This window comes from Cotesia typhae, unplaced genomic scaffold (assembly GCF_013202065.1).
Source record: "Cotesia typhae breed Kobodo isofemale line unplaced genomic scaffold, CoteBio_Ctyphae contig_48, whole genome shotgun sequence".
Classification (NCBI taxonomy): Eukaryota; Metazoa; Arthropoda; class Insecta; order Hymenoptera; family Braconidae; genus Cotesia; species Cotesia typhae.
The window spans coordinates 1,829,529-1,852,227 of NW_027423756.1; the positions used below are offsets into that span (position 1 = coordinate 1,829,529).

Below are 22,699 nucleotides of genomic sequence, written 5' to 3' on the forward strand. Positions count from 1 at the left end.
TCAACATCGTAGCAGAGTACTCACGAGATGTCGTAATGTCTTTTGGGTTGGACAAGTGTGCGGTCGTACACCTGGGGAAGGGTAAGTGCTCTGATACGGGTGGAGATGTCGAATTAGTGGATGGGAGCGTCTTAAGAGAATTAGACGCCGGAGAGTTGTACAGATATCTAGGGATTGAAGAGCGGCGAATGCATGCCGTCTCTGAAGTCCGAACAACTCTTCGCAGCGAGTATGTTAGGAGACTCCGGAAGATCTGGTCATCAGAACTTTCCGGCAAGAACAAAGTCTCAGCTACTAACATACTCGCTGTCCCGGTCCTACTTTACTCTTTTGGGGTCCTGAAATGGCCTCGAAATGAGTTGAAAGATCTCGACATCAAAACCCGTAAAGTCATCAATATGAATCAGAGCATGCACCCTAACTCATCAGTCGCCAGGATGTACCTCTCCCGGAACATCGGAGGGAGAGGATTGCAGAGCTTGGAGCGGCTTCACGATCGTTCGGTTCTGGGTTTAACATACGAGGTTGCCAATTTCACAGCAGACGAGGACGACTTCCTGATGCAATTTGTTCACAGTCATGAAAATGCGCGGAAGGGATCGTTCTTGTATAAGGCAGCAATCTACGCGGCAAATACCTTAGGTCTCGGAGAAATAAACGCTCTCATTGAATTCCCGAAAAAGGAGTTCAAGAGCGTCGTCAGGATAGCCGAGGAGAAAAAACTCCTCGGTGAACACATGGACAAGTCCATGCACAGCGTGTATTTCAAACACGTCCGTGACCATGGCTTGTCCACCCAGCTGACATTCTCCTTCTTGAAGTCAGCTGGCCTGATGTCCGAGACCGAAGGGTTTATATTTGCCTGCCAAGATGGTGTTGTCAACACTCTCGAATACCGTAGCAAGGTACTCCAGGCGCAGCTTCCGGACACGTCCTGTCGGACGTGTAAACAACATCCGGAGACGCTGATGCACCTTTTGTCGGCATGTCCTGTGCTGGCAAGAGGTGCCTACATACAGCGTCACAATGCTGCCCTGCGAGTACTCTATTATCATCTCAGATATAGCTGCGGTATCGATGAGACACCAGTGCTGCCTTATCTGCCAGGAGATATTCCGCAGGTTGTTGAGAATGACAGTTCCAAAATTTATTGGAACATACCATTCGCAACAACCCGGCGGATTGACCACAACAAACCTGATATTGTGCTCTTCAACAAGGCTACTCGTGACATTTATGTCATTGAGTTTTCGGCCCCAGCCGAATACAATATCTCGGCCAAAGAAGAGCACAAACACCAGATATATCAGGATCTCCTGTTTGAAATTGGCAAACTCTACCCAGGTTACCGTGTCAAGCTCGTCGTTTTGGTTGTCGGCGTCCTTGGAGGGATGAAACAGTCTTTTGTGTCTTCACTTGCGATGATACCGGCTTGCAGTTCAGCAGCCGTGTCTCTAGCAGTGCGGATGCAAAAGGCTGTCATTTTGAGATCCCTGCGTCTACTTAGGCAAATGAATTTGGCCTGCTGCACTCGCTAACCGCCTTGTTGTGCAGAGTGGTGCAGCAGTAATGGATGGCGCTCAGGCTGGGCCCTCGAAGAGTCGGACTCCGGGGAAAACCCCCCTGAGCAATTAATAACAAATAATAATAATAATAATAATAATCTAAATATATATGCGAAATACCACTCACTCACTCATCACGAGATCTCCGAAACTATTCGCCCGATTGACTTGAAATTGAGCATACTTACTCCATTCGTGATGTAGACGCTCACTAAGAACGGATTTTACGCAATTCCTAGCTATAATGAATTTTTCGTCTATCATCAGGTATGCTACTCCCTCCCCTCCCTCTCATTCTTCCCCTCCCCTCCCGTGACTTCTTCCCCCTTCCCTATATCTCTCTCTTTTTTTGTTTTAGAAAATGTCATTTTGATTCGCCAATCTAAGAAACCCATTAAGTGGCACCTATCAATTATAGAACTCACCCCCCCTCCCCCAGCGCAACCATCCACGCTAATCAACCGTTGCCATGGTTACCGTTGCAGTGGTTACCGTTGCCATGGTTACCATTGCTATGGTTACCGTTCTCATGGATACCGTTGCCATGGTTACCGTTGCAATGGATAAAGTTGCCATGGTTACCATTACCATCGTTACAGTTGCCATGGTTACAGTTGCAATGGTTACCGTTGCTATAACAACTGTTAAAATGAATAAATTGTAATAACAAATTCGGTTGTAAACTAAATTCAGAGCAATGATTAGAATAAAAGTAGAAAGTTACTAAATACAAATAGTCTATACAATTATTATTCAACAGTATTATTCTATACAATGTTAAGCAAATACATGGATTTGCGGGGGTGGGTATTAACAATCAAAATTTTTAATTTCCAAGCTATAACTCCTACAGACTCCAAATTTTGTAGGAATTTTCTATAATAAATGATGAAAAAATAGTTTATGAACAAATTTTACGATATTCTACCCCAAAGAGGATTGTAGGAGTGTTAATAATAAAAAATTCCCGTTTTTAAGCTATAGCTCCTATCGACTCTAAATTTGGTAGGAATCTTCTGTGAGAGATGTAGAAGAAGTCCATGGGAAAATTTTACGATAGCTCATCCCACAGGGGTTTGCGAAGGTGGGTGCTAACATCAAAAATTTTTAATTTCCAAGCGATAGCTCCTATAGACTCCAAATTCTCATTTTAAATTTTTTTCTTCGTGTCAATTATTATTTATTTTTGAAAAAAAGGCCACGCAAACATTATAGTGATTGCACATTGAAAGCTACAATGAATATTAGCTGGAATAATTTCATAGATAAAAGGTATATGCTTATTCGATGAAATTTGGAATTTGTGAAAGTCAAAACAATACTCTAATCAATTTTTAAATTTAGATCGAAAAATACAATTCTATAATTGCCCTGCGAAGCAGGCGGGTAACAGCTAGTTTATATATATATATATATATATATATATATATATATATATATATATATATATATATATATATATATATAACGTTTATCGTAACATACCGAATTCTATTACCGTTCATAATTATTCTTCATATTTTTAAATATTAAATACGTTAATTTATTTAGTAGTTTGAATTATTATCATGTATTTTAGCTATCGTGTTATGAAAAATGTCAAAAGAAAATTGCTATTCTTGCTTTTAATTTCAAACAAATATTTGTTAAGAAATCACTTATTAAGAGTGAATAAAGCTCATTAAATATACATAAATCCTTCTATCAGTGTAACTATGCGGAAATCATATGTAACTAGATATAAATCATTTACAATTGCATAAAATTTCTTCTATTCCAGTGGGTATTTCGCGATTACTATAAAACATTCTACGTTTTTTTCTCAGAGTTTGCTACCCCAATGATTATTAATTTTTTAAACTACAGTATTTTGTGGATAAAATAATGGAACTGTATTAATTAACTTTACTTATAAAAATTGATTATGTATACAATTGGCATTGCTTGTAGTTATTTCAAACTTTGTTCGTCAAGTAAATCTCGTTGGTAAACCGGTAGTTTGTTAGTCTTTCAAGCGTCAGGTCCCCGGTTCGATCCCCACGCACGCTGAATTCTTTTTGTTTTTATAGAAATAATTATATATCATTATATCTAATTATATATGATTATATATGATTAGATCTGGCCAATTTTCAGGTCTAATTATATATCAGTGATTATATATAAATATATATGATTAGGCAAATTCATTTTTTCCCGGGGGTATAGCCTAGCTAACGGCTAACCAGAACCAACTTAACACTATTGACATTCTCTATCACACAATACCCGTACAAATCTTCATACACATAATCCACACTTGGCTAAATCGATTTTACCTTTATTTCAAAAATTAATGGCAATTTTCAACAAATTTATTTACTTCAAAAATTCCAAATTGAAATATCCGGTTATCAATAATTTACTAGAACAATATTTCGAAATTAATAAACTAATTCTGAAATAACTCGAAGCTGAACATTCTCAAGTTTCAAATTGCAATTTCCGGATTAAAATTATTAACTTATTTATTGCCGTGGTCTTAATAATACAACAGTAAATATTTAATTATAGGAGGAACTCGTATCTTGAATTGATAGATTAAAAATAACGACCGAGGTCTTGATTACCTGCGAACATAGCATTTGTTCTGTCTAAGATTTTGCAAAGATTAATTTTCGGTAATTAATTTAATCTCAATAATCAATTTTCAAAATAAAATTCAAAATTATTATTTTGGAATTGACGTGAAAAATTACTTATTTATAACCAAAATCATTAATGAGATTTCTATATGTAAAATAACTAAAATTTCTGAACGTAATTTCCACGCTGATACATGTTAATTTTCAGTAAATTGTAGTTATTTTAAATTTTCTAGACTTCACAAACTCAAGCTGGAATTAATCATTTACCATGTAAAAAAATATTTTGCATTATAAAATAAATTAAATTCAATATTTCCTAACATCATTTTCGGCCAAATTCTATGTAAAATTACCATTCACAAAAAAATCGACACAAGTCGACATACTCAAAATTAGACGCTGGAACATTTGCTACCTTGATTGTTTTGACCTTGGGTACTCGGATTTATTGCGACCTAAAATATCTACCGACGCTTGACCAAAAATCCAGGAGAAAACACTTATCGTTTTTTTCAAGTATAAAAATCTATCACTCATTTTACCGAATTAATTGGTTATAAATTATAAGAATTAATAAAACAATTCCAGATGTTAAATAAATTCAATTGATTAATTTTAGTTGATTAAAATTTCTCACTACGAATGTTATAAATGATTTTTCACTTCAAGGTCGACTGAATGACTCTCGGGTATAAATCCCCATGAAAATCACTCAGTTCGAACGAACTAATATTATCGAATCTTGATTAAATAATAATACAAATTGTCGATTAAATGATCAAACTAATAAATGAAAGGGAGAAGTAACAGAGTATTAGGTAAACCGCGGTCCACTTCATTCCCACAAAGTAGTTATTGACGGCTTGACGAATAAAACAATGATCTAACCCACTGTTTGAGGATAAAGTCTCAGTTGTTGTTGGCTTCCTTCGTCTCGTCACTACTCCGGGGATCGGTCCTTCTTCGGCACTCTGTCTGGCGGTCTCACTACTTCTCCCTTTTGCACTGCACGGCTCACCTATAATAACTCAAAACTACCCCCTCCTACTCTCTCTTCAGGCCCGAAGATCGAGACGCGCCAGTGCTGCGTCGAATAATTATCGACATTCGCCGACTTATCGATTTAGGGTAATTTTACCGTTACAAACCCTGATAGCCGAAGCTTGTAATACAAAAATATAGAGTGCAGTGTCTTAAGTTAAATTAATACCAAGTTGACATGAAGTTTTGTACTGTACGATATTATACATGATGTGTATATAAGTTGTATAGTAACTTATAGTAAATCTATGGACGAAATTTGAATCCAAGTTTGAAACAAGATTTAATATGCAAAAAGTTGTCTTTAAGTTAAAATGATTTTTTATCTTGAAAATAAGATAACTTTGACTGAAAAACTTATAAAATAAAATCGTCGCTTCAAGTTTTCACTATTTTAACATCTCAGTTGAGTCCAAAATGTGTATAAAATTAGAAGACAGATTATAATGACATTTTTAAGACACACGATTTTCAACTAAAAAAACAACCAAGCTGAAATCAATTTATTTTTTGCTAGGCATTTTCCATAAATAATTAATGGGATTTTAATTTGATTTGATTATTTGTTAATAATGAAAGAATTAAAAAATGCACCATAAAAAAATGTCATTGATTATTTAACAGTTGTATGACAAACCTAATTATGCAGGTATCCAGGAAGAAAAGAAAATTAGATTGTTCCCTCAATCATATTTGAAAAAAATATTTATTAATTTATTTCATGCATTTGATATTAATCCAATTACAACTTTATATTAAATATATTCTTTAAATTTGACTAAGAATTAACAATTTTCTCAGATCGATTATTATCATTTAAGTATTAATAGCTTAATTACACAAATATTGAAAGACTAGATAGCATGAACACAGTTCTTAGCAGCTAGATAAAATTATTTTGCAGACTGCAGGATAAAGTCACAGCTACGTATGTATTATTTAATTGCTTATCATTAACACTGTAATCTGAAAATAGTTTTTTGACCCATAAAGGCATTCGATAGCACTTGCTTTGGATATCATTGTATGCTATAGTAACAACTCGATTATCATTCAGAAAAGAACATTGATAAACTCCAAACTTAGTGGACGGATCGTTAGAAATCATATATAATGGTTCCAATTTTTCAAAATAGTAGTCAGCAAAATAATAACTATTATTGTAAAGAATGATATTTTTGATGATGCCAATTCTACCATCTTTACTAATAATTGTATTGTCATTATTTTGTATTGAAAAGTAAAAAGATGGAGTTTGCAAGTTCTCATACTGAATAGATCTATTTCCAAACACAGATGTAATTGGACCACAATTGTGAATGCCAGAAGCATTAAAAGTTTTAACATCACTTCCGGTAGTAATAGAAAATTGTAGTTCCTCATGTACTCTTTTGAAAATTTGTTGGAGTGGCTTGTCAGGCTTTCTTACATAATTTCGATAAATGGGCATCCTATTTTCGTATGCAAATGCCGATACTGAGTCTAAAGCCCCGTATAATCTATAATCAGCAGCAAGATGTAGAAGTCCGTGAGCGTTGTAAGTCAAAAACTGCAAACCGTGAACATCTTCTGCCTGAATCACATAATTTTTTACGGCCTCTTCCGCAAAGTTTACGTCTTCAGAAGAAGATGAATTACTTAATAACACTCGCATAGATGAGTGGAGTAACAGAAAATGGCTATATTGTTGATCGGTGATAATTCCATGGAAAACAACAATAAATGTATATAAGAGAAGTTGACGGAACTCAGTAGCTTTAAAGTTGCACAACTTGTCTAATTCTCGAAGGTTTCGAGCAAATTCACGCGGACAGTGTAACTGAAGATTAGCTAACCTAGTGGACAGCATGTTTATTTGAAAGCTAGGTAGTTTTCGAGGTTTGCACTTTCCAAATACTAGCGATTCAATTGTTTTTTTCATGACACCCAGACACACTAAATGCATGTAATCAAAAGGTACTTGCTGAACGAGATCTATCGGTAGATCATACAGAGCAGACTTTCCCTCGTGGTGATCAACATCTTTCAACGATCGATAATCAACATCGGATCTTAGTTTGTAATTTATACCGGGATATCGATTAGATCCACTGTACCGAGATCCTTCAATGTGGCATTTGGAGCAAGGAACTTTTGCAATGTGACCACGGTGATTCAATACGGAAGCCCGAGCCGGAGCATCAGCAATGAAGCATCTGATTTCAATAGGAATTTTTTTTTGTTTATATCCTATGCCTCCTTTCTTCATGATTTCACCAAATTCTTGGACAAAGTCCGAAAAGAAATCAGCAAACGACCGTGGTTTTTTTTCACCTTTATAGACACCAGCAAGCTCAGGTTTATCATATTCTAAATTTACCACACGAAATTGTATAGGCCACAATTGAATTTCTTTATTCAATTCAGCTCCATCGGTACTGAAGTCTATAAGCAATTTGTCAGGTATTGATTCCAGCGAGACACGATTTAATATCGATTGCAACATTTCTTCTAACCCCAAATGTATATACTCTCCTGGGGCAACTTCTTTAACGACAATTTTGTCGCGAGGAGTTTTTAACAAGGACCGACAATCATCAGGTAAGAATAACAATTGCGGATGGAGTTTTAAAACCTTCAATAAGGCATTACCTTGAACATGATTTATCTTGTGATCGACCATGTATTTAGCCATATTCGCTTTAAATGCATGAGCGATAGATGGAATATTTGTAGGCTGGACACTCTTTCGACTCTCTGTGAAGTTATTCATTTATACGTTAGTATAGGCTTGTGAAGTTTCACATACTTCCTCATTATTCGCCGAGTTATTTATAAGTGAACTGCTGCTATTGTCGGGTTGCAAATCAGAAGTTGATTTACGATGATGACAATCAATATTGGTAGCATTCATGTGTAATGACGAAAATGATTGCTCATTAGCATCAGACATATTTAATTGTTGATTATTAATATTACCGATACTACTGTTTTCATCGTGGATATTATATGGCAATGGAGAAAAATTCACTAATGATTTAAGATGATCATTTTCCAAAGTGTTGTTGATCATTTCTGGGTTTACAGATGAACATTCTCGGCCAATTAGACTTGTAGGTATATTTGACTGTAATTCCAACAATTCAGATGAAGATTTTCCGGCATTATTACTGTCATCTACGACATTAATACTACTGTTATGGTTGTTCAGCGAAAAGTCCAATGAATTATAATATAATTTTTTGAATCTCTTCTTACGATTGTCTGACAGCATACTCCAACATTTCCGAGACTTCGGACGACAATCATGGTTAAACTTTGTTGGATTCATTTTAATTACTGAATAAATTTATGATCTATAAATAAATAAAAATAATTTGGTCAGTACGATTTTTTTCAGATCAGAGATTCGTATCTAATGATTTGAGCTTCTGATATTAACTACCAATACTTACAACTTTATTGTAGGGTTGAATAATTACGTTCTTCAATAATATCTTATTGAGTAAACCTTTGTTAAAAAAATACTAGACTAGAGTAATCAGCATTTAATTATTTCCATCCTTTTATGATAATCCACGTTTTGTTGCATCTGAAACAGGTTACACATATGAACTTACGTTTACATAAGTATTAAATAAACGCTTAATAATTAATAAATTCAAGCTATTTAGAATTATGCACAATAAAAAAATCGAGCTAAAAATATCACTTCGACTTGGTTTATATTTAATTTATAATAATGTTATATTTCAATTATAGGTTATGCCCTGTGAACTGACGTTTATATGCACATTTAATATAAACATCAATAAAATTTTAAATGTTGAAGCTCAAAATATCACTTACACTTTGCTTATTTTTATTTTTTAAGTTATGTATTTTAAAAAAAAAAGTCTCGTTTGGTGTTTGGCAGTCTTGTATACATGTAACAGAAGTCCCCTCAGTCACCTGAGCGTCACAAAAAAAATATTTACTTTATCACAAATTATATTCCACAATTAATTAAAAATTTATAAATATTAAATTAAATTTAATAAAACCTTAATAAAAAGTTTGATATACTGCTACGGGAATATGTATTTATGATCAATAATTTGTATAAAATGCGTTTACAACTTTTCAATTGCCGCCTTCAAAACATGGCTGAGCGCTTGCGCTAAACTTACCATAAAAAGGCCTGTACACTAACATTATTACTCCCCACAATTCTTGAGTGTCGACTTTGTATTGCTGTGTTTATAATTACATATCTGTAAATTATAATTCTTATAAATAAAAAAACAGGTCAGTATTTGTTATAACATCCATTATTTAGACGTATTTAAACTAATGACATTTAATACGTATTTAATAGATAATTGGCAAAGATTCAGTTCTACAGACGCTCTGCGATGTCTCACTCTGACCAACAGGTTAGTTTGCTATTTTTAATTAATAAATAACGCACTTTTAACCACAACTACTACAATATATAAATATAGATTGTACTTTTTTTATATTAATTAATTAAATCAATAATTTTAAAAAATCGTAAAAATAGATACATATGACGACATTTATCAATTTAAAATTAAACAGTAACTGGAATGAGTCAATTGTACACATAAATGATACTAAAATCATTGGACCATCAAAAATTTTTAATTTTTTTTTTATTAATTTAAAATTATAAGAATATATATTTTTCAGCAGCAGAACAATTTTTGTTGTTTTCCTGGTGGACCTGACAACGTTTATTATTCGGATCACATTTTTGATTTTTCACGAGCGTTATATAGTAGGTATTGTTTTAATGTAGGCATAAAATGTAGGAATCCAGCAGCTTTCACAAACATTCGTGTATTAATAGTTGCTCTGAAATAAGTGACAATTTAACAACACACTCACCGCATGTGACAAAAAATCGAAGAATTGGAGATTTCCGTGAGTATTGATGGGACGTGTGTTTTTTCCAGTTATAAGAAAACATGCTTGAAAATCTGTTGACTTGAGTTTTTTCGAAATCAGTTTCACTGCAATGTAATACTCATAAGTTTCATTTCAGTGCAATAACAGAAAAAAAGAACCAGACAACGGTAAAAAAAACTCGATGCTTTTTACCATGTTGTATTTATGTTAATTTTCTACTATTTTTTGCACTGTCATATTTTTGTACTTTTTGTTTCGATTTCATTATTTCTTTACTAATTAATTATATTCGAATACAGGTACGAGGCAACTTATCTCGTCCAATGACACCCGAAGTTAACTGCGAAAAGCAACGGCAACCGAAGCTACCACTTCAACTATCAAGTCCTGCGTCGACTAAAAAGATATCTGGAGTTTCGCCTATCGTAATCCAATCTAAAGAAGGACCTCAAATATTAGCTCTTTTGAAAAATATCAACAGCAACTTCCAAACGTTAGATACTGAAGTAACGTAAGTAACACTGAAATTGTTTGAAATGTTTGTGTTTGCAATCTTCACTTCCATCATTTTTATGTCATTTTTGCCAATCACATAATACTCTATATTTAATCTGCATTTCGATTCATCTGGTTTTTCAGGGATCAAAACCAAAAATTGGATAATATCTTGCAGCGCCTTACGTAAGTATATCAATAAATCTTTTTCATTATATCGAAGTGCAAAACATTTAGCTATTCGTATTATCATGAACACTATTATAGTTTCTATCCTTATTCTAATGTAATAAATACTCTAGTTTCGATCTTTTTGAATAATGTATTACCCCAGTTTGATTGAAATTAAATTGAATTATTTACTAGATACTTATTACTAGATATTATTTACTTATTTCTGCCATATAATTTAGAATGCTTTCAATATAACTGTTTTTTTACTTACCTGGATCATATGGTATTCAACTCGTAACTTTTTTGATAACATCTTCTCATTGTTAGTATATTTTATTCTTCTGTTCAACAGTACACCGCACATAACAAATAAATATACTTATAAGACTTCTAAGCCTCATTAATAATTTTATTCTCTAATATCGCTTTCTTTTATAGTAAACTAGAGGCTACTGTAAAAGAGTCGGAAACCTCAAACGACGGGTTCATTCGACCAAGCTCCATACCATTCAAAACTCATGAGGAAATTTTAAAATATGATAAAGCAACTACAAAAAAACGTGAAGAGATGGTAAATAATAGTCAAAATAAATATATCTAATCTAATGTACTTTTAAAAGTAGCGGGCAGTACTTTTTGTTCTTTCTATTTTCACAGAAAAATTACTTGTTGTTTTATAACATGCGGAATAATCCTAAAGACAATGTTAGGGACATCTTACAAAAAAATCGTCTGATGACAGACAAATTGTTAACCGAAATTATTTGGGCAGGAAAAAATGGTCAGAAGACTGACAAATTGTCTGTAAAGCCAACCCGTATAATTTTTGATTTATGTAGTTAGGAGCAAAGCATATATTATCACGCTCTCTTAATTCTTGTTATGTATCATTACGTTTTGTTTTGACTTATTTTCTTTTTTTTATTTTTCATTTTTCTGTCTTCATTATCTATTTTTTTTTATTTTTTTTTTTTTAGCTGTAATGAGACAAATGTATCCTACTATGGGGTTGCAAGAATTTAAAGAGGCCTTTATTAAAGGGTTAAATGCTGCATATTCTCGGGTTCTAGCTCGGAATAAAACGGGTACCACTGTCAGCAAAAATAAAAATACTTTAACTGAAGAAAAGCTTTTCAACAAGACATGGTCCATGGAAACTGATGAAAACCAACCCGTCAATATCCAGGACACCAGCGAACATGGTAAAAACGCTATAGAACAGGAAGAGGATATTTCAGATTAAAAAAAAAATATTTTGGACTAAAAAAACTTTTTCCAGAAAATTTTATATTTTCCAAGTGCAGACTTTTATTATAATTATTATTATTATTCTCATGTTTTTTTATTTTTTTAACGTCAATAAGTATTGTTAATATACTTATCTAGGGTTAGGATTAAGAGATTTGAAATTTAAAAATGTTTAAATTATTAAAAAATTTTTGTAATGTATGTTAAATAAAATGAAAAAAAAATTTTATCCATTTCCTAAGTATTTCATTTGAGGTGTGGAATGTTACAGTGGAAGTGAAAAAATTTAAATTTACTACTTTACCGATAAATGAGGTTTCTTTCTTACCCTTTTTTGCGCAGTTCATGTACCATCAACTGTTATAATTCTTGATAAACTACCTACTACCAGATAAAGAAGAACTAATTCTGAAATCTCTCGTATTATCTCCAACTTAACAACAAGTTAACCTCAAAACTTGTAGTACAAAAACTTGAGTCAAGTTCGGGTTAACTTTCGACTTTAGATTGACATTAAGTTGTATTCCAATGTAACTTTAACTTATACACTAAATGGTTATCAGGGAAGTTAATACATTGGCCATGTCTGGGCTCTTGAGGAACGCCACTGAATCATAAAATAATTCAAGAAAACCAAGCTTTCCGTTACCGCAGGTTATTCTCATAACAAAAATCTGCGGATAGATTTTGTGTACTGTGTCACCTTAAAATTCATGAAACTTACTGGGTCTTCAGCGGATCCTCAATGTTGAAAGGCTTAGGATGGGAATTAGTTGTTAGAATAATAAAAATCACTGTTACTATATTACTATCACTATTACTAATACTTTCATAATTATTATTACTAACACTCATATTGTTAAATAGGTTAATGGAAATGCTTTGAGGAAATTATTAAAATTTATTTGATTATTAAAAATAATTTTACTCGAATTCAGTCTTCTAAAATTAAAATAATAACATAAAACATTACAAATACATTATTAAAGAGAGTATAAAAAACATTATGCTTGGTTAATCTTTGAAATCTACACAAACAAAAATTAAATAAATTCTTTTTTCAATATTGACTGATCATTATTAATTTTTAATATTCTTTTTATTTTTGTATGGTTTTTTTATCGTTTATTAACTCTTAATAATTTATTCTTTATTGTTAACCCTTATGGAAAAATTTCTCTGAAATAACTGAAAAAAAATTTTAATAAGTACGAATAATAGTGCATAAAGTTTTTTGTTTTCTTAAAAAGTCCGAAAAAGTCTTATTAAATCAGAAAAACTCTTTATTCGCCTTAGAAACTCAGGTTTTTACCAAGATTTCGGACTCTGCCAGAAGAGTTATTCTGAGTTATTAAAACTTCTTGTAGGAATCCTTGTGGAAATAATTCTCTGAAAAATCTCTTAAAAAGTCAAATTTCCCCTGCAAGTTGGGACTTTCCTAAAGGGTTATTAAAGATTTAATAAGACTTATTCAGTTTTCCAGTAAAAAGAAGAGAAAGTTTCGTTTCAAAAAATTTACTGGTCAGAATTGGAGAAAATTGAAAATTAAACTATTGAAAGAATTAATGCATGTTTTGTAAAGAATTTTTTTTTCGAATAATATTTTCATCACAAAAATATTTCGATAAACATATAATCGCTCATAGTTGAGCATGTCAAAACATCAACGGCAAATAAAGTGCATTTGCTGGTAATGACAGATACTACTCAAAGAGTAAATCAAATCTATATTTAATTTGGACTATAACATATATAACTTAACTTATATTATTCGTACTTATTAAAATTTTTTTACAGTTATTTCAGAGAAATTTTTCCTCAAGGGAATTGTTGATTTTTTTTATTTTGATTGATTATTTGCTATTAGTTGTTAATTTTTTATTGATCTATTTACTGTCGATTATTTTATTAACTGTTGATTGTTCGTTTTTAATTTTTCGTATTTTAGTTATCAATGTTTTTGTTTTTTTATGTTTATTTCTTATCAATTTTTTGAGTTTTACTTATTATTAATGTTTTATTGATTTCTTAAACTTCAAAATTTTTTTCTTGTTTATTTTAATTTTTTTGTTGAAAAAAATTTTTTTTAATTTTTAAATAAACAAATTCAAATTAGATAAAATATTAAATCACTCTTTTTGTCACATGTTGTATATTTGCTCTAGCAAATTATTTAGAAAATTTAAAATGTTTTGCAAAAGGTCCTGGTGTTGCAGGTTTTGTTGCTTATCGTGGTAATGAATAGCTTGTAGTTGATTCTGATCCTGATCCTGGTGATAAATGGCTTGTAACCGATACTGACTCTGACAATGAATGGCTTGGAGCTGACTCTGATCCTGATCCTGATCCTGGTCCTAGAATTAAATGGCTTGTAGCTGACTCTGATCCTGGTGCTGGATCATTTGTGGTTTAATGTCATCTAGCTGATCATGGTTATGAGTGTTGTCTGGCTGATCCTAAACAATTTAGCATTATCAGTACTGCCTGCTTTCTCTATCCAAATTTTTTGATAGACCAGGCAGTACGACACCGCACAGCAGTGTCGTGTAACCAGCCATTTTTTTCTCAATCTGAAAAAATTAAAACAAAAACACTTAAAAATTAAAATTAAACAACATGAAAAAAAGATAAATTTAAAAAATTAAAAAAATCAATAAACAAAATTTATATGAACAAATTAAGAAAATCAATTTAAAAAATTAATAAAAAAAAATTTTAACAAACAAATTTAAAAAAAAAAATTAGAAAATGAAAACAAATTTTTAGAAATTAAAAAAATGAAACAATTGTTTTACATAAAAAAATGAATTAAAAAAAAAAGTGAGCCTCACAGATATAAGGTCACAATAGAAGTGAAACTTCTTTAAGCCGCTTTAAATTAATAAACAGATCAATATATACATAAATATATATTATAGCATTTCATTCATTCTCAAACAAAATAAATTTATTGGATTAATTATTCGGTTTTTAAGAATTAAAACAATGACACATTTTTTGATTAAAATTTTAATGAATTTATTTACAAAGAATATAATGTTTATAACAAATGTAAGTTATATTTTTCCTTTTTATTTGTTAGAATTATCATCTTATTTATTCTTTATTATTACTTGAATTATCAAAAAATGTTATCAGAGAGTTGTGATAGCTGAAATGTGAAATTAATATTTCTGTCTGTATTGTATGTATTTAAGTATCTCGAAGAAACCGCATCTATTGTTGTCCCATGTTTTTGTCTTTGCTTTATTTGGATTATTATTTATCGATAAATCAAATTTAGTCTTCAAAAAATCAACCAAAACGGCCGATGACTCCGATGATAGATTTAATAATGAAATTATTAACACGAATGTGAAAACAGGAATTGAGAAATTTATATTTGAGTCAACACATGTAAATATATATATATATATATATATATATATATATATATATATATATATATATATATATATATATATATATATATATATATATATATACCCCAGTACCCCAAAACTTTCAACACAAAATAATAAAAAATATAATGAAAAATAATTTTCCAGAAATAAATTTTAATATATATATATATATATATATATATATATATATATATATATATATATATATATATATATATATATATATATATATATATATATATATATATATATTAGGGTGTGCCAAAATGTAACTTCCTTGATGGACCTTTTAAAATTGGAATTTTCAGTTCCGCTTTTGAAATTAGCTGTGTTTAGGCTTTCCTAAGATATTTTGGGGTAAGACGATAGATTTTATTTTCATAGAATTTTTTAGCAGGAGGTTTAATTGGGCACGTCCGGCGAAAATTTGAATTTTCAGCGGAAGTGCCCTAACTAAGCTCCAGTTAAAAAATTCTATGAAAATAAAATTATAGAAATATATATATATATATATATATATATATATATATATATATATATATATATATATATTGGTGGAATTACGACGTACGAGCACTGCACTCGTCCACTCTACTTGACTCTCCTTAACTCTCCCCACTCTTTAAAATAAAGGGGAAGGGGATTAGGCTTGCTCGGCTTGCTATACAAGCGATTCCCCCACTTGCCTACTCTAAACTTTCACTCAATGCTTCTCCTCTAGCGCTACTTCCCCTTTTCCGCCTCAAATCGTTCAATTTTACCAACCGTAGAGAAGCATTACTTAAAAAATTTTTTTAATTACATTTAAGAAACAAATTCATTAACAAATTGTCAACAGAAAATTTTAAAAAGTAAATTTGAAAAAAACTTTAAAAATAAATTAAAAAAGGCCATTCGACAGCTGAAATGGAAGTAGATTTCATTTTATCACTTATTTATCAGAAGTACAATCGTTAATTCATTGGAAATCGTTAATTTTCTATAAAATCTACTAAAACGAGTGCAACAGCAAATTTCATATTTGGCATAGCGGAATAGGACTTAATTTTAAGACTACACATATAGATTGGTACTCAAATAGAAGCATATTAAAAGCACTTTCAAATGCAGTTTATAGAGATTCGATAAGTTATTCCATTCAAGAGTTATTCGAGTTAGAAAGTGAAGAAATATGAATTTTTATAATTTTGAAAATTTTGAAATCCCGGTATTTCTAAATTACTTGACCGATTAAGCTCATCTTCGGACTTAACCTCGGTATTTGTCGATAGATGAAGAATGTTGGGTTTGAAAAGGATGCGTTTAAAATTGTAAACGCCATCGTCATGACAAGCCCCGCGTTATATCGTATATATATATATATATATATATATATATATATATATATATATATATATATATATATATATATATATATATATATACTAGCTGTTGCCCGCCCGCTTCGCTGGGCAATTATAGGATTGTATTTTTCCATCTAAACTTAAAATTTCATTAGAGTATTGTTTTGACTTTCACAAATTCCAAATTTCATCGAATAAGCATATACCTTTTATCAATGAAATTATTCCAGCTAATATTCATTGTAACTTTCAATGTGCAATCACTATAATGTTTGAGTGGCCTTTTTTTCAAAAATAAATAATAATTGACAGGAAGAAAAAAATTTGAAATGAGAATTTGGAGTCTATAGGAGCTATAGCTTGGAAATTAATAATTTTTGATGTTAGCACCCACCTTCGCAAACCCCTGTGAGATGAGCTATCGTAAAATTTTCCCATGGACTTCTTCTACATCTCTCACAGAAGATTCCTACCAAATTTGGAGTCGATAGGAGCTATAGTTTAAAAACGGGAATTTTCTATTATTAACGCTCCTACAATCTTCTTTGGGATAGAATATCGTAAAATTCGTTCATAAATGATTTTTTCATCATTTATTATAGAAAATTCCTACAAAATTTGGAGTCTGTAGGAGTTATAGCTTGGAAATTAAAAATTTTGATTGTTAATACCCACCCCCGCAACCCTCTGTGAGGTGAGATATCGTGAAATTTGTTTATAGATTATTTCTACATCTCTTATAAAATATTCCTACCAAAATTGGAGTTGATAGGAGCTACAGTTTAAAAACTGGAGTGTTTCATTGTTAACGCCCCCGCGAACCCCTTTGGGGGTGGAATTTTTTAAAATCTGTTCTTAGCTGATCTCTACAGGGCAAAAGTATAATTCCTACCAAATTTCAAGTTTCTAGGTCCGATGGTTCCCGAGATATCGTGATGAGTCAATCTATCTATAGAATAGCTCCTATATATATCACACACAATTTACCATTTTATTTTTAATCATTTAAATCAGTATAATCATTTAACAATATCAACATTAATATTTATGTTATATTTATCTGTTTTATGATATAATGGAGTTTATCCTTCATGATCATTTCAATACATATTAGCTATTTCAGTTATTAATGATTTAGCTATTCTTTCTTAAAAAAAGTATGATTATGAATTCCTACTGTCCCAACAATCAATCGATGAAAATCCATGTATTTGCTTAACATTGTATAGAATAATACTGTTGAATAATAATTGTATAGAATATTAATATTTAGTAACTTTCTACTTTTATTCTAATCATTCCTCTGAATTTAGTTTACAACCGAATTTATTATTACAATTTATTCATTTTAACAGTTGTTTTAGCAACGGTAACCATTGCAACTGTGACCATGGCAACGGTAACCATGGCAACGGTAGCCATGGCAACGGTATCCATATCAACGGTAACCATGGCAACGGTTGATTAGCGTGGGTGGTTGCGCTGGGGGAAGGGGGTGGTGAGTTCTATAATTGATGGGTGCCACTTGATGGGTTTCTTAGATTGGCGAATCAAAATGACATTTTCTAAAAAAAAAAAAGAGAGACAGATATGGGGAAGGGGGAAGAAGTCACGGGAGGGGAGGGGAAGAATGAGAGGGAGGGGAGGGAGTAGCATACCTGATGGTAGACGAAAAATTCATTATAGCTAGGAATTGCGTAAAATCCGTTCTTAGTGAGCGTCTATATCACGAATGGAGTAAGTATGCTAAATTCCAAGTCAATCGGGCGAATAGTTTCAGAGATCTCGTGATGAGTGAGTAAGTGGTATTTCGCTTATATATATATATATATATATATATATATATATATATATATATATATATATATATATATATATATATATATATATATATATATATATATATACATATATAAACTTTTGAACCATATGTATTTTCTGAATCAGCTCGATGAACTGAGTCGAAATATATCAAATTTTTTCAAAAGTTCCGTCATGAGGATCAATGCAATAGTTAGATTTCTATAAAATCTGCTGAAAACCGTCACGTCATTTCTTAGTTCCCTCAAAAATATTTATTTACTTACTTATTCATTATTTTAAAAAATAATCCACCTGTAATTATTATTCATAGTTTAATGAATAGGATTGACACAAAACTTATAGTAAAAACTTACATTTTTTTCGCTGAAGAACTGTTGTATACAACCACTGTAAAATGTACTAATAGTCTAAAATGGATGGACGTGTGGTGACGTTGACCACATTTTCGATAGTCTTGAGTGATCTTGCAGTCTGCGAAGCCGTGCGGAACACGGCAGTTGAAGCACAAGTTGCATTTTTAACTATCTTGCGTCGTTCTCTGTACCGAGGTTATTTTAGGCCCGAAGTCGAGTATTCGATTTAATATGCGGAAAGTTCAGCGTACCGGTATACGTATAACCACCAGGAGCAGCACCCGATGTAGTCAGCGATGCTTCCGACACTTAACTTTTCTTAGCGGAATAACAACTTCACTCACACAACACAATTAGCGGTAGAAATTAATTTATTAAGATAGAGCCAGCCAGATCCGGCTCGAGAGACCAAATCTATTTTGTACTAATTGCGTTATTGTAACTGTGATAATTTTTTTAGATGCAGACAAACAATGTTTGTAGAGTAACCATGGTTATTTTGGTTGTATGAAAAAGTTAAATTCAAGAATCCAATATTAACTAGTGTCCGATAAAGAATACATGCATATCAGCCGTCACGTATGAAACCACATACTTGACTTGAAACTGAAAATACCATGTTGTTGCAAGTACTGCTGTAGGTCAATAATGTTTGCTGGTAATATGTGCCACAAGAACAAGTTATTAAAAATTAACTATTCATAAATAATTTTCACAGTGGATACTCACGTGAGATTCAAAATCTGATCCTTGTTCATTATTACACTCATCAATGATTTCACCTTGCTTTTGAATACAGTGGCTATTGAATCCTTCTGTGTTGTTATGAAGTAAATGACGACTTAACTCTTCAGGATCACCGAGTACTTTTGTTGGTACGATTGGAGCATGACTTTCCAATGTCTGCAAAGTCCACAACAGAAAAGTTTAGAATAGGAACCATGTTTCTAAACTGTCACGCCTACTGTTAATAGAAATATTTAGAATTGCGGAGAAAATTTCAAGCCTTACAGAGTAATTTCATGTTAATTTTTTTTTATTTATTTAAACAAAATGCTACATTTATCAAAATTTTTCAACTGTGAAGTCTTATTGTCTCACAACGTATTGTCGCGCAAGCTATCTTCATCTTTAATAGAAATTAGGAATACAGTTAACCCTGAAGGCCTTCAGTGCTACCACATAAATAATATTTAGGTGTTATTTTGAGCTCTTCGAGTTAAAAAGCCTGATAGAATTTTCACAGAACCCTATTTTTAACTTCCCGCTAAGAAAATCGAAGATTTTTACAAATCGGGAAGTTATTGTTTTCACCCCGTTTTGCAAAAATCGAGTTTCCATCAGATCTCGACGTTTGCAAGTCACAGGAAGCTTCCCCGACTACCCCCGCGAGGTTGTCACGGTGTCTGTACCCGGGAAAAAATGATCAGACCTGATCAGACATGAACAGGCATGAGTCTTCAGCCCTGATCAGACATGAAAAATGACCATGTCTGATCAGGCATGAATTGACCTGATCAGGCCTGATCAGACATGGTCAGGTCTGAAAACCCATTACTATTTTTAATTAATTATTTTGCTTAATTTTATGGTTGTAGTACTTGATAGAGTCGTACGCAATTCTCTATAATAAAATAAAATTAAAAAAAAAAATAATTACATATTATTGTAAGGATGTAACACCAGCGGTCAACCATCCAACTACCAACCATGCTCAATGCTGTTTAACTCTGGTGTTATCCGTTTGCCTTGAATTTCCCGCCTGCTGTGCTGCTATATTAGATGTAACAATTCTATGAAGTACATAGAGTATCGAATAAGTTTATGATAAATATAATGTTAAAATTGGTTTTATAATATATTTTGATAGTCCTAATTTATTTATGTAACCGAATCTCATTATAATATCACATTTATTTAAATAATATAATAAGTAATGATTTTCATATTAGGCAGGAGCAGAGCAGACCATAACATCCCATAGAAAATGTAATAAATTTTTTATTTCAAAATTATTTAAATAAACGTAATGTTAAAAATAATTTTGCAATTTTTGTGATGACCAAAAATTTTTTTTCGTCAAAGAAAAAATTTTTATCATATCTCTGACTATAGTCAAAGAGGAACAGTCATAAACAGGCATGGTCAGACATGAATAGACATGAACAGGTATGAACAGGCCTGAGCGTATTTAACACTTTAGACATGAACAGACATGAGCAGGCATGGATAGGTCTGGTCATGCATGGACAGGCCTGATCAGGCCTGAGCGTATTTAGTACTCCAGATATGAGCAGGCATGAACAGAACTGATCAGGCCTGGTCATACATGAACAGGCATGATCAGGTCTAATTTCAGGCCTGATCATACATGAACAGGCATGGTCAGGTCTGATCATTTTTTCCCGGGTATGTATGTATGTGTGTGTGTAAGTATGTAAATCTGCTATAACTTTCGGACGATTTGACCGATTTCGTCGCTGTTGGCGCCATTTTAAGGAGCTTGGCTGAACTTAGATTTTAAATACGTTTCGGATTGATTCGGACCGATAGATTTCGAGAAATCTGAAAAAAAACGTGATAAAATGTAAAAAAAAAATTTTTTTCGAGTATTTTTTTTTTTTTTTAACTTTCAAACGGCTCTACCAATCGATCCCAAAAACAAGTTAGCTCACAACATCAAAAAACCACGTTGTTGATTCGGTCAAAATCGGTTGATTCGTTCGTAAGTTATCGTTGACGAAAAAAATAACCGAAAAGAGTGTTTCTCCGAAATTTATAGTCCGATCAAATGAAACTTAAAGATTCTTGATTAGGCTTGAGAACTGCGTTGAATGCTGCAAACCGCGTAGAAATCAGTTCATTCATTCAAAAGTTATTTCGGTTTGAAAATTTGTAAAATAGTATGTTGTCAAACGTCGATCAGACTTTTGAGGTCGTAGAGCTCAAGAGCATACAAAAGCTATTTCTTCGAGCTCGAGAAGCTTAAATGATCACCCTGATTGTATTTTTGAGTTCGAAGATCTCAAAAACGTCATTTGTGCAAAAAAAAATTAGTGCAATTTCAAGTGTTTAGGTACGGAATTGGCAGGAAGTTGCAAGAATGGCCTTCAGGTTCAACCGTTTTCCTAATTTTTTTTTTCATTTTTCAATTTGTTTAAAGAAATAGTTAGTTCATAAACAAGAATGTGCTTCCACGATTGAGATATCAAACTATTCAGAATTACATGACAATCGGTCTTTCATTGTTAGGTTTTTTAGACGATTCAAAATATTTGAAATCGAATAATACTTATATTGTGGGAGCAAAATTCTAAATACAGTCGAACCTCTATAAGTCGAACATCAAGGGAGACGCCAAAAATTTCGAGTTATAGAGTTTTCAACTTATGGAGGATTTCGACTTAAGCGGATTTTGATTCGACATAAAGAGTTTGAGGTTTATTCTTATAAATTTTGAGTTAGAGAGGTAAAATAAATAAAAATTCAACTTGCAGAGGTGACAAACATATTTTTATTTATTATAAATCAACATTATTTCAAATCATTTTAAAATAAAAAATATGGCATTAAAAAAAGTCAGTAATTTTTTTTTGCTTTAGATAATTTGGTTGTTCTCTATCTATAGCATTGTCTAATCTATAAAGAGCAGAAAATTCTTCTTCTTCGGAGTTACTGGTCTGCTCTATAAAATTACGTAAGGTATTCAATGCAGTTCGCGCCTCTTTGATGGAA

General features: G+C 31.8%; 3 protein-coding genes across 15 annotated transcripts in view; 1 reads left to right on the forward strand and 2 right to left on the reverse strand.

Moving 5' to 3' along the window:
* LOC141529515 (patj homolog) overlaps window positions 1-22,699 on the reverse strand; it is a 769,735-nt gene that overhangs the window by 380,369 nt on the left and 366,667 nt on the right. For all 3 annotated transcript variants that reach the window (XM_074246076.1, XM_074246077.1, XM_074246078.1), the window contains one exon: window positions 19,694-19,867. In XM_074246076.1, coding sequence (XP_074102177.1) covers window positions 19,694-19,867 — 174 coding nt within the window. The remainder of the gene's footprint in view (window positions 1-19,693; window positions 19,868-22,699) is intronic.
* Window positions 5,967-9,341, reverse strand: LOC141529519 (uncharacterized). 2 transcript variants are annotated; one of them, XM_074246091.1, is made up of 3 exons: window positions 9,062-9,341; window positions 8,668-8,804; window positions 5,967-8,568 (listed from the first exon to the last, which is right to left on the reverse strand). In XM_074246091.1, the coding sequence occupies exon 3, from the start codon at window positions 7,983-7,985 to the stop codon at window positions 6,117-6,119; it is 1,869 nt and encodes a 622-aa protein (XP_074102192.1). In that variant the 5' UTR covers window positions 7,986-8,568; window positions 8,668-8,804; window positions 9,062-9,341; the 3' UTR covers window positions 5,967-6,116. The 2 variants fall into 2 exon arrangements, with proteins under 2 accessions (XP_074102192.1, XP_074102193.1); XM_074246092.1 differs by lacking the exon at window positions 9,062-9,341 and having other exon boundaries at window positions 8,668-8,903.
* Window positions 9,424-12,247, forward strand: LOC141529536 (uncharacterized). Of its 10 annotated transcripts, none has more exons than XM_074246130.1 (8): window positions 9,424-9,499; window positions 9,570-9,627; window positions 9,905-9,992; window positions 10,065-10,138; window positions 10,423-10,634; window positions 10,763-10,804; window positions 11,231-11,363; window positions 11,450-12,246. In XM_074246130.1, the coding sequence occupies exons 5-8, from the start codon at window positions 10,447-10,449 to the stop codon at window positions 11,633-11,635; spliced, it is 549 nt and encodes a 182-aa protein (XP_074102231.1). In that variant the 5' UTR covers window positions 9,424-9,499; window positions 9,570-9,627; window positions 9,905-9,992; window positions 10,065-10,138; window positions 10,423-10,446; the 3' UTR covers window positions 11,636-12,246. The 10 variants fall into 10 exon arrangements, with proteins under 10 accessions (XP_074102231.1, XP_074102233.1, XP_074102234.1 ...); XM_074246132.1 differs by having other exon boundaries at window positions 9,908-9,992; XM_074246133.1 differs by lacking the exon at window positions 10,065-10,138 and having other exon boundaries at window positions 9,905-9,996; window positions 11,450-12,247.

Bases quoted from the DNA above. Each gene is read 5' to 3' on its own strand.
- LOC141529519 (XM_074246091.1), bottom strand. From the start codon at position 7,985: ATGAATAACTTCACAGAGAGTCGAAAGAGTGTCCAGCCTACAAATATT.
- LOC141529536 (XM_074246126.1), top strand. From the start codon at position 9,607: ATGTCTCACTCTGACCAACAG. The intron at 10,635-10,762 runs GTAAGTAACACT...CTGGTTTTTCAG, and splicing joins ACGTTAGATACTGAAGTAAC to GGATCAAAACCAAAAATTGG. The intron at 10,805-11,230 runs GTAAGTATATCA...TTTCTTTTATAG, and splicing joins AATATCTTGCAGCGCCTTAC to TAAACTAGAGGCTACTGTAA.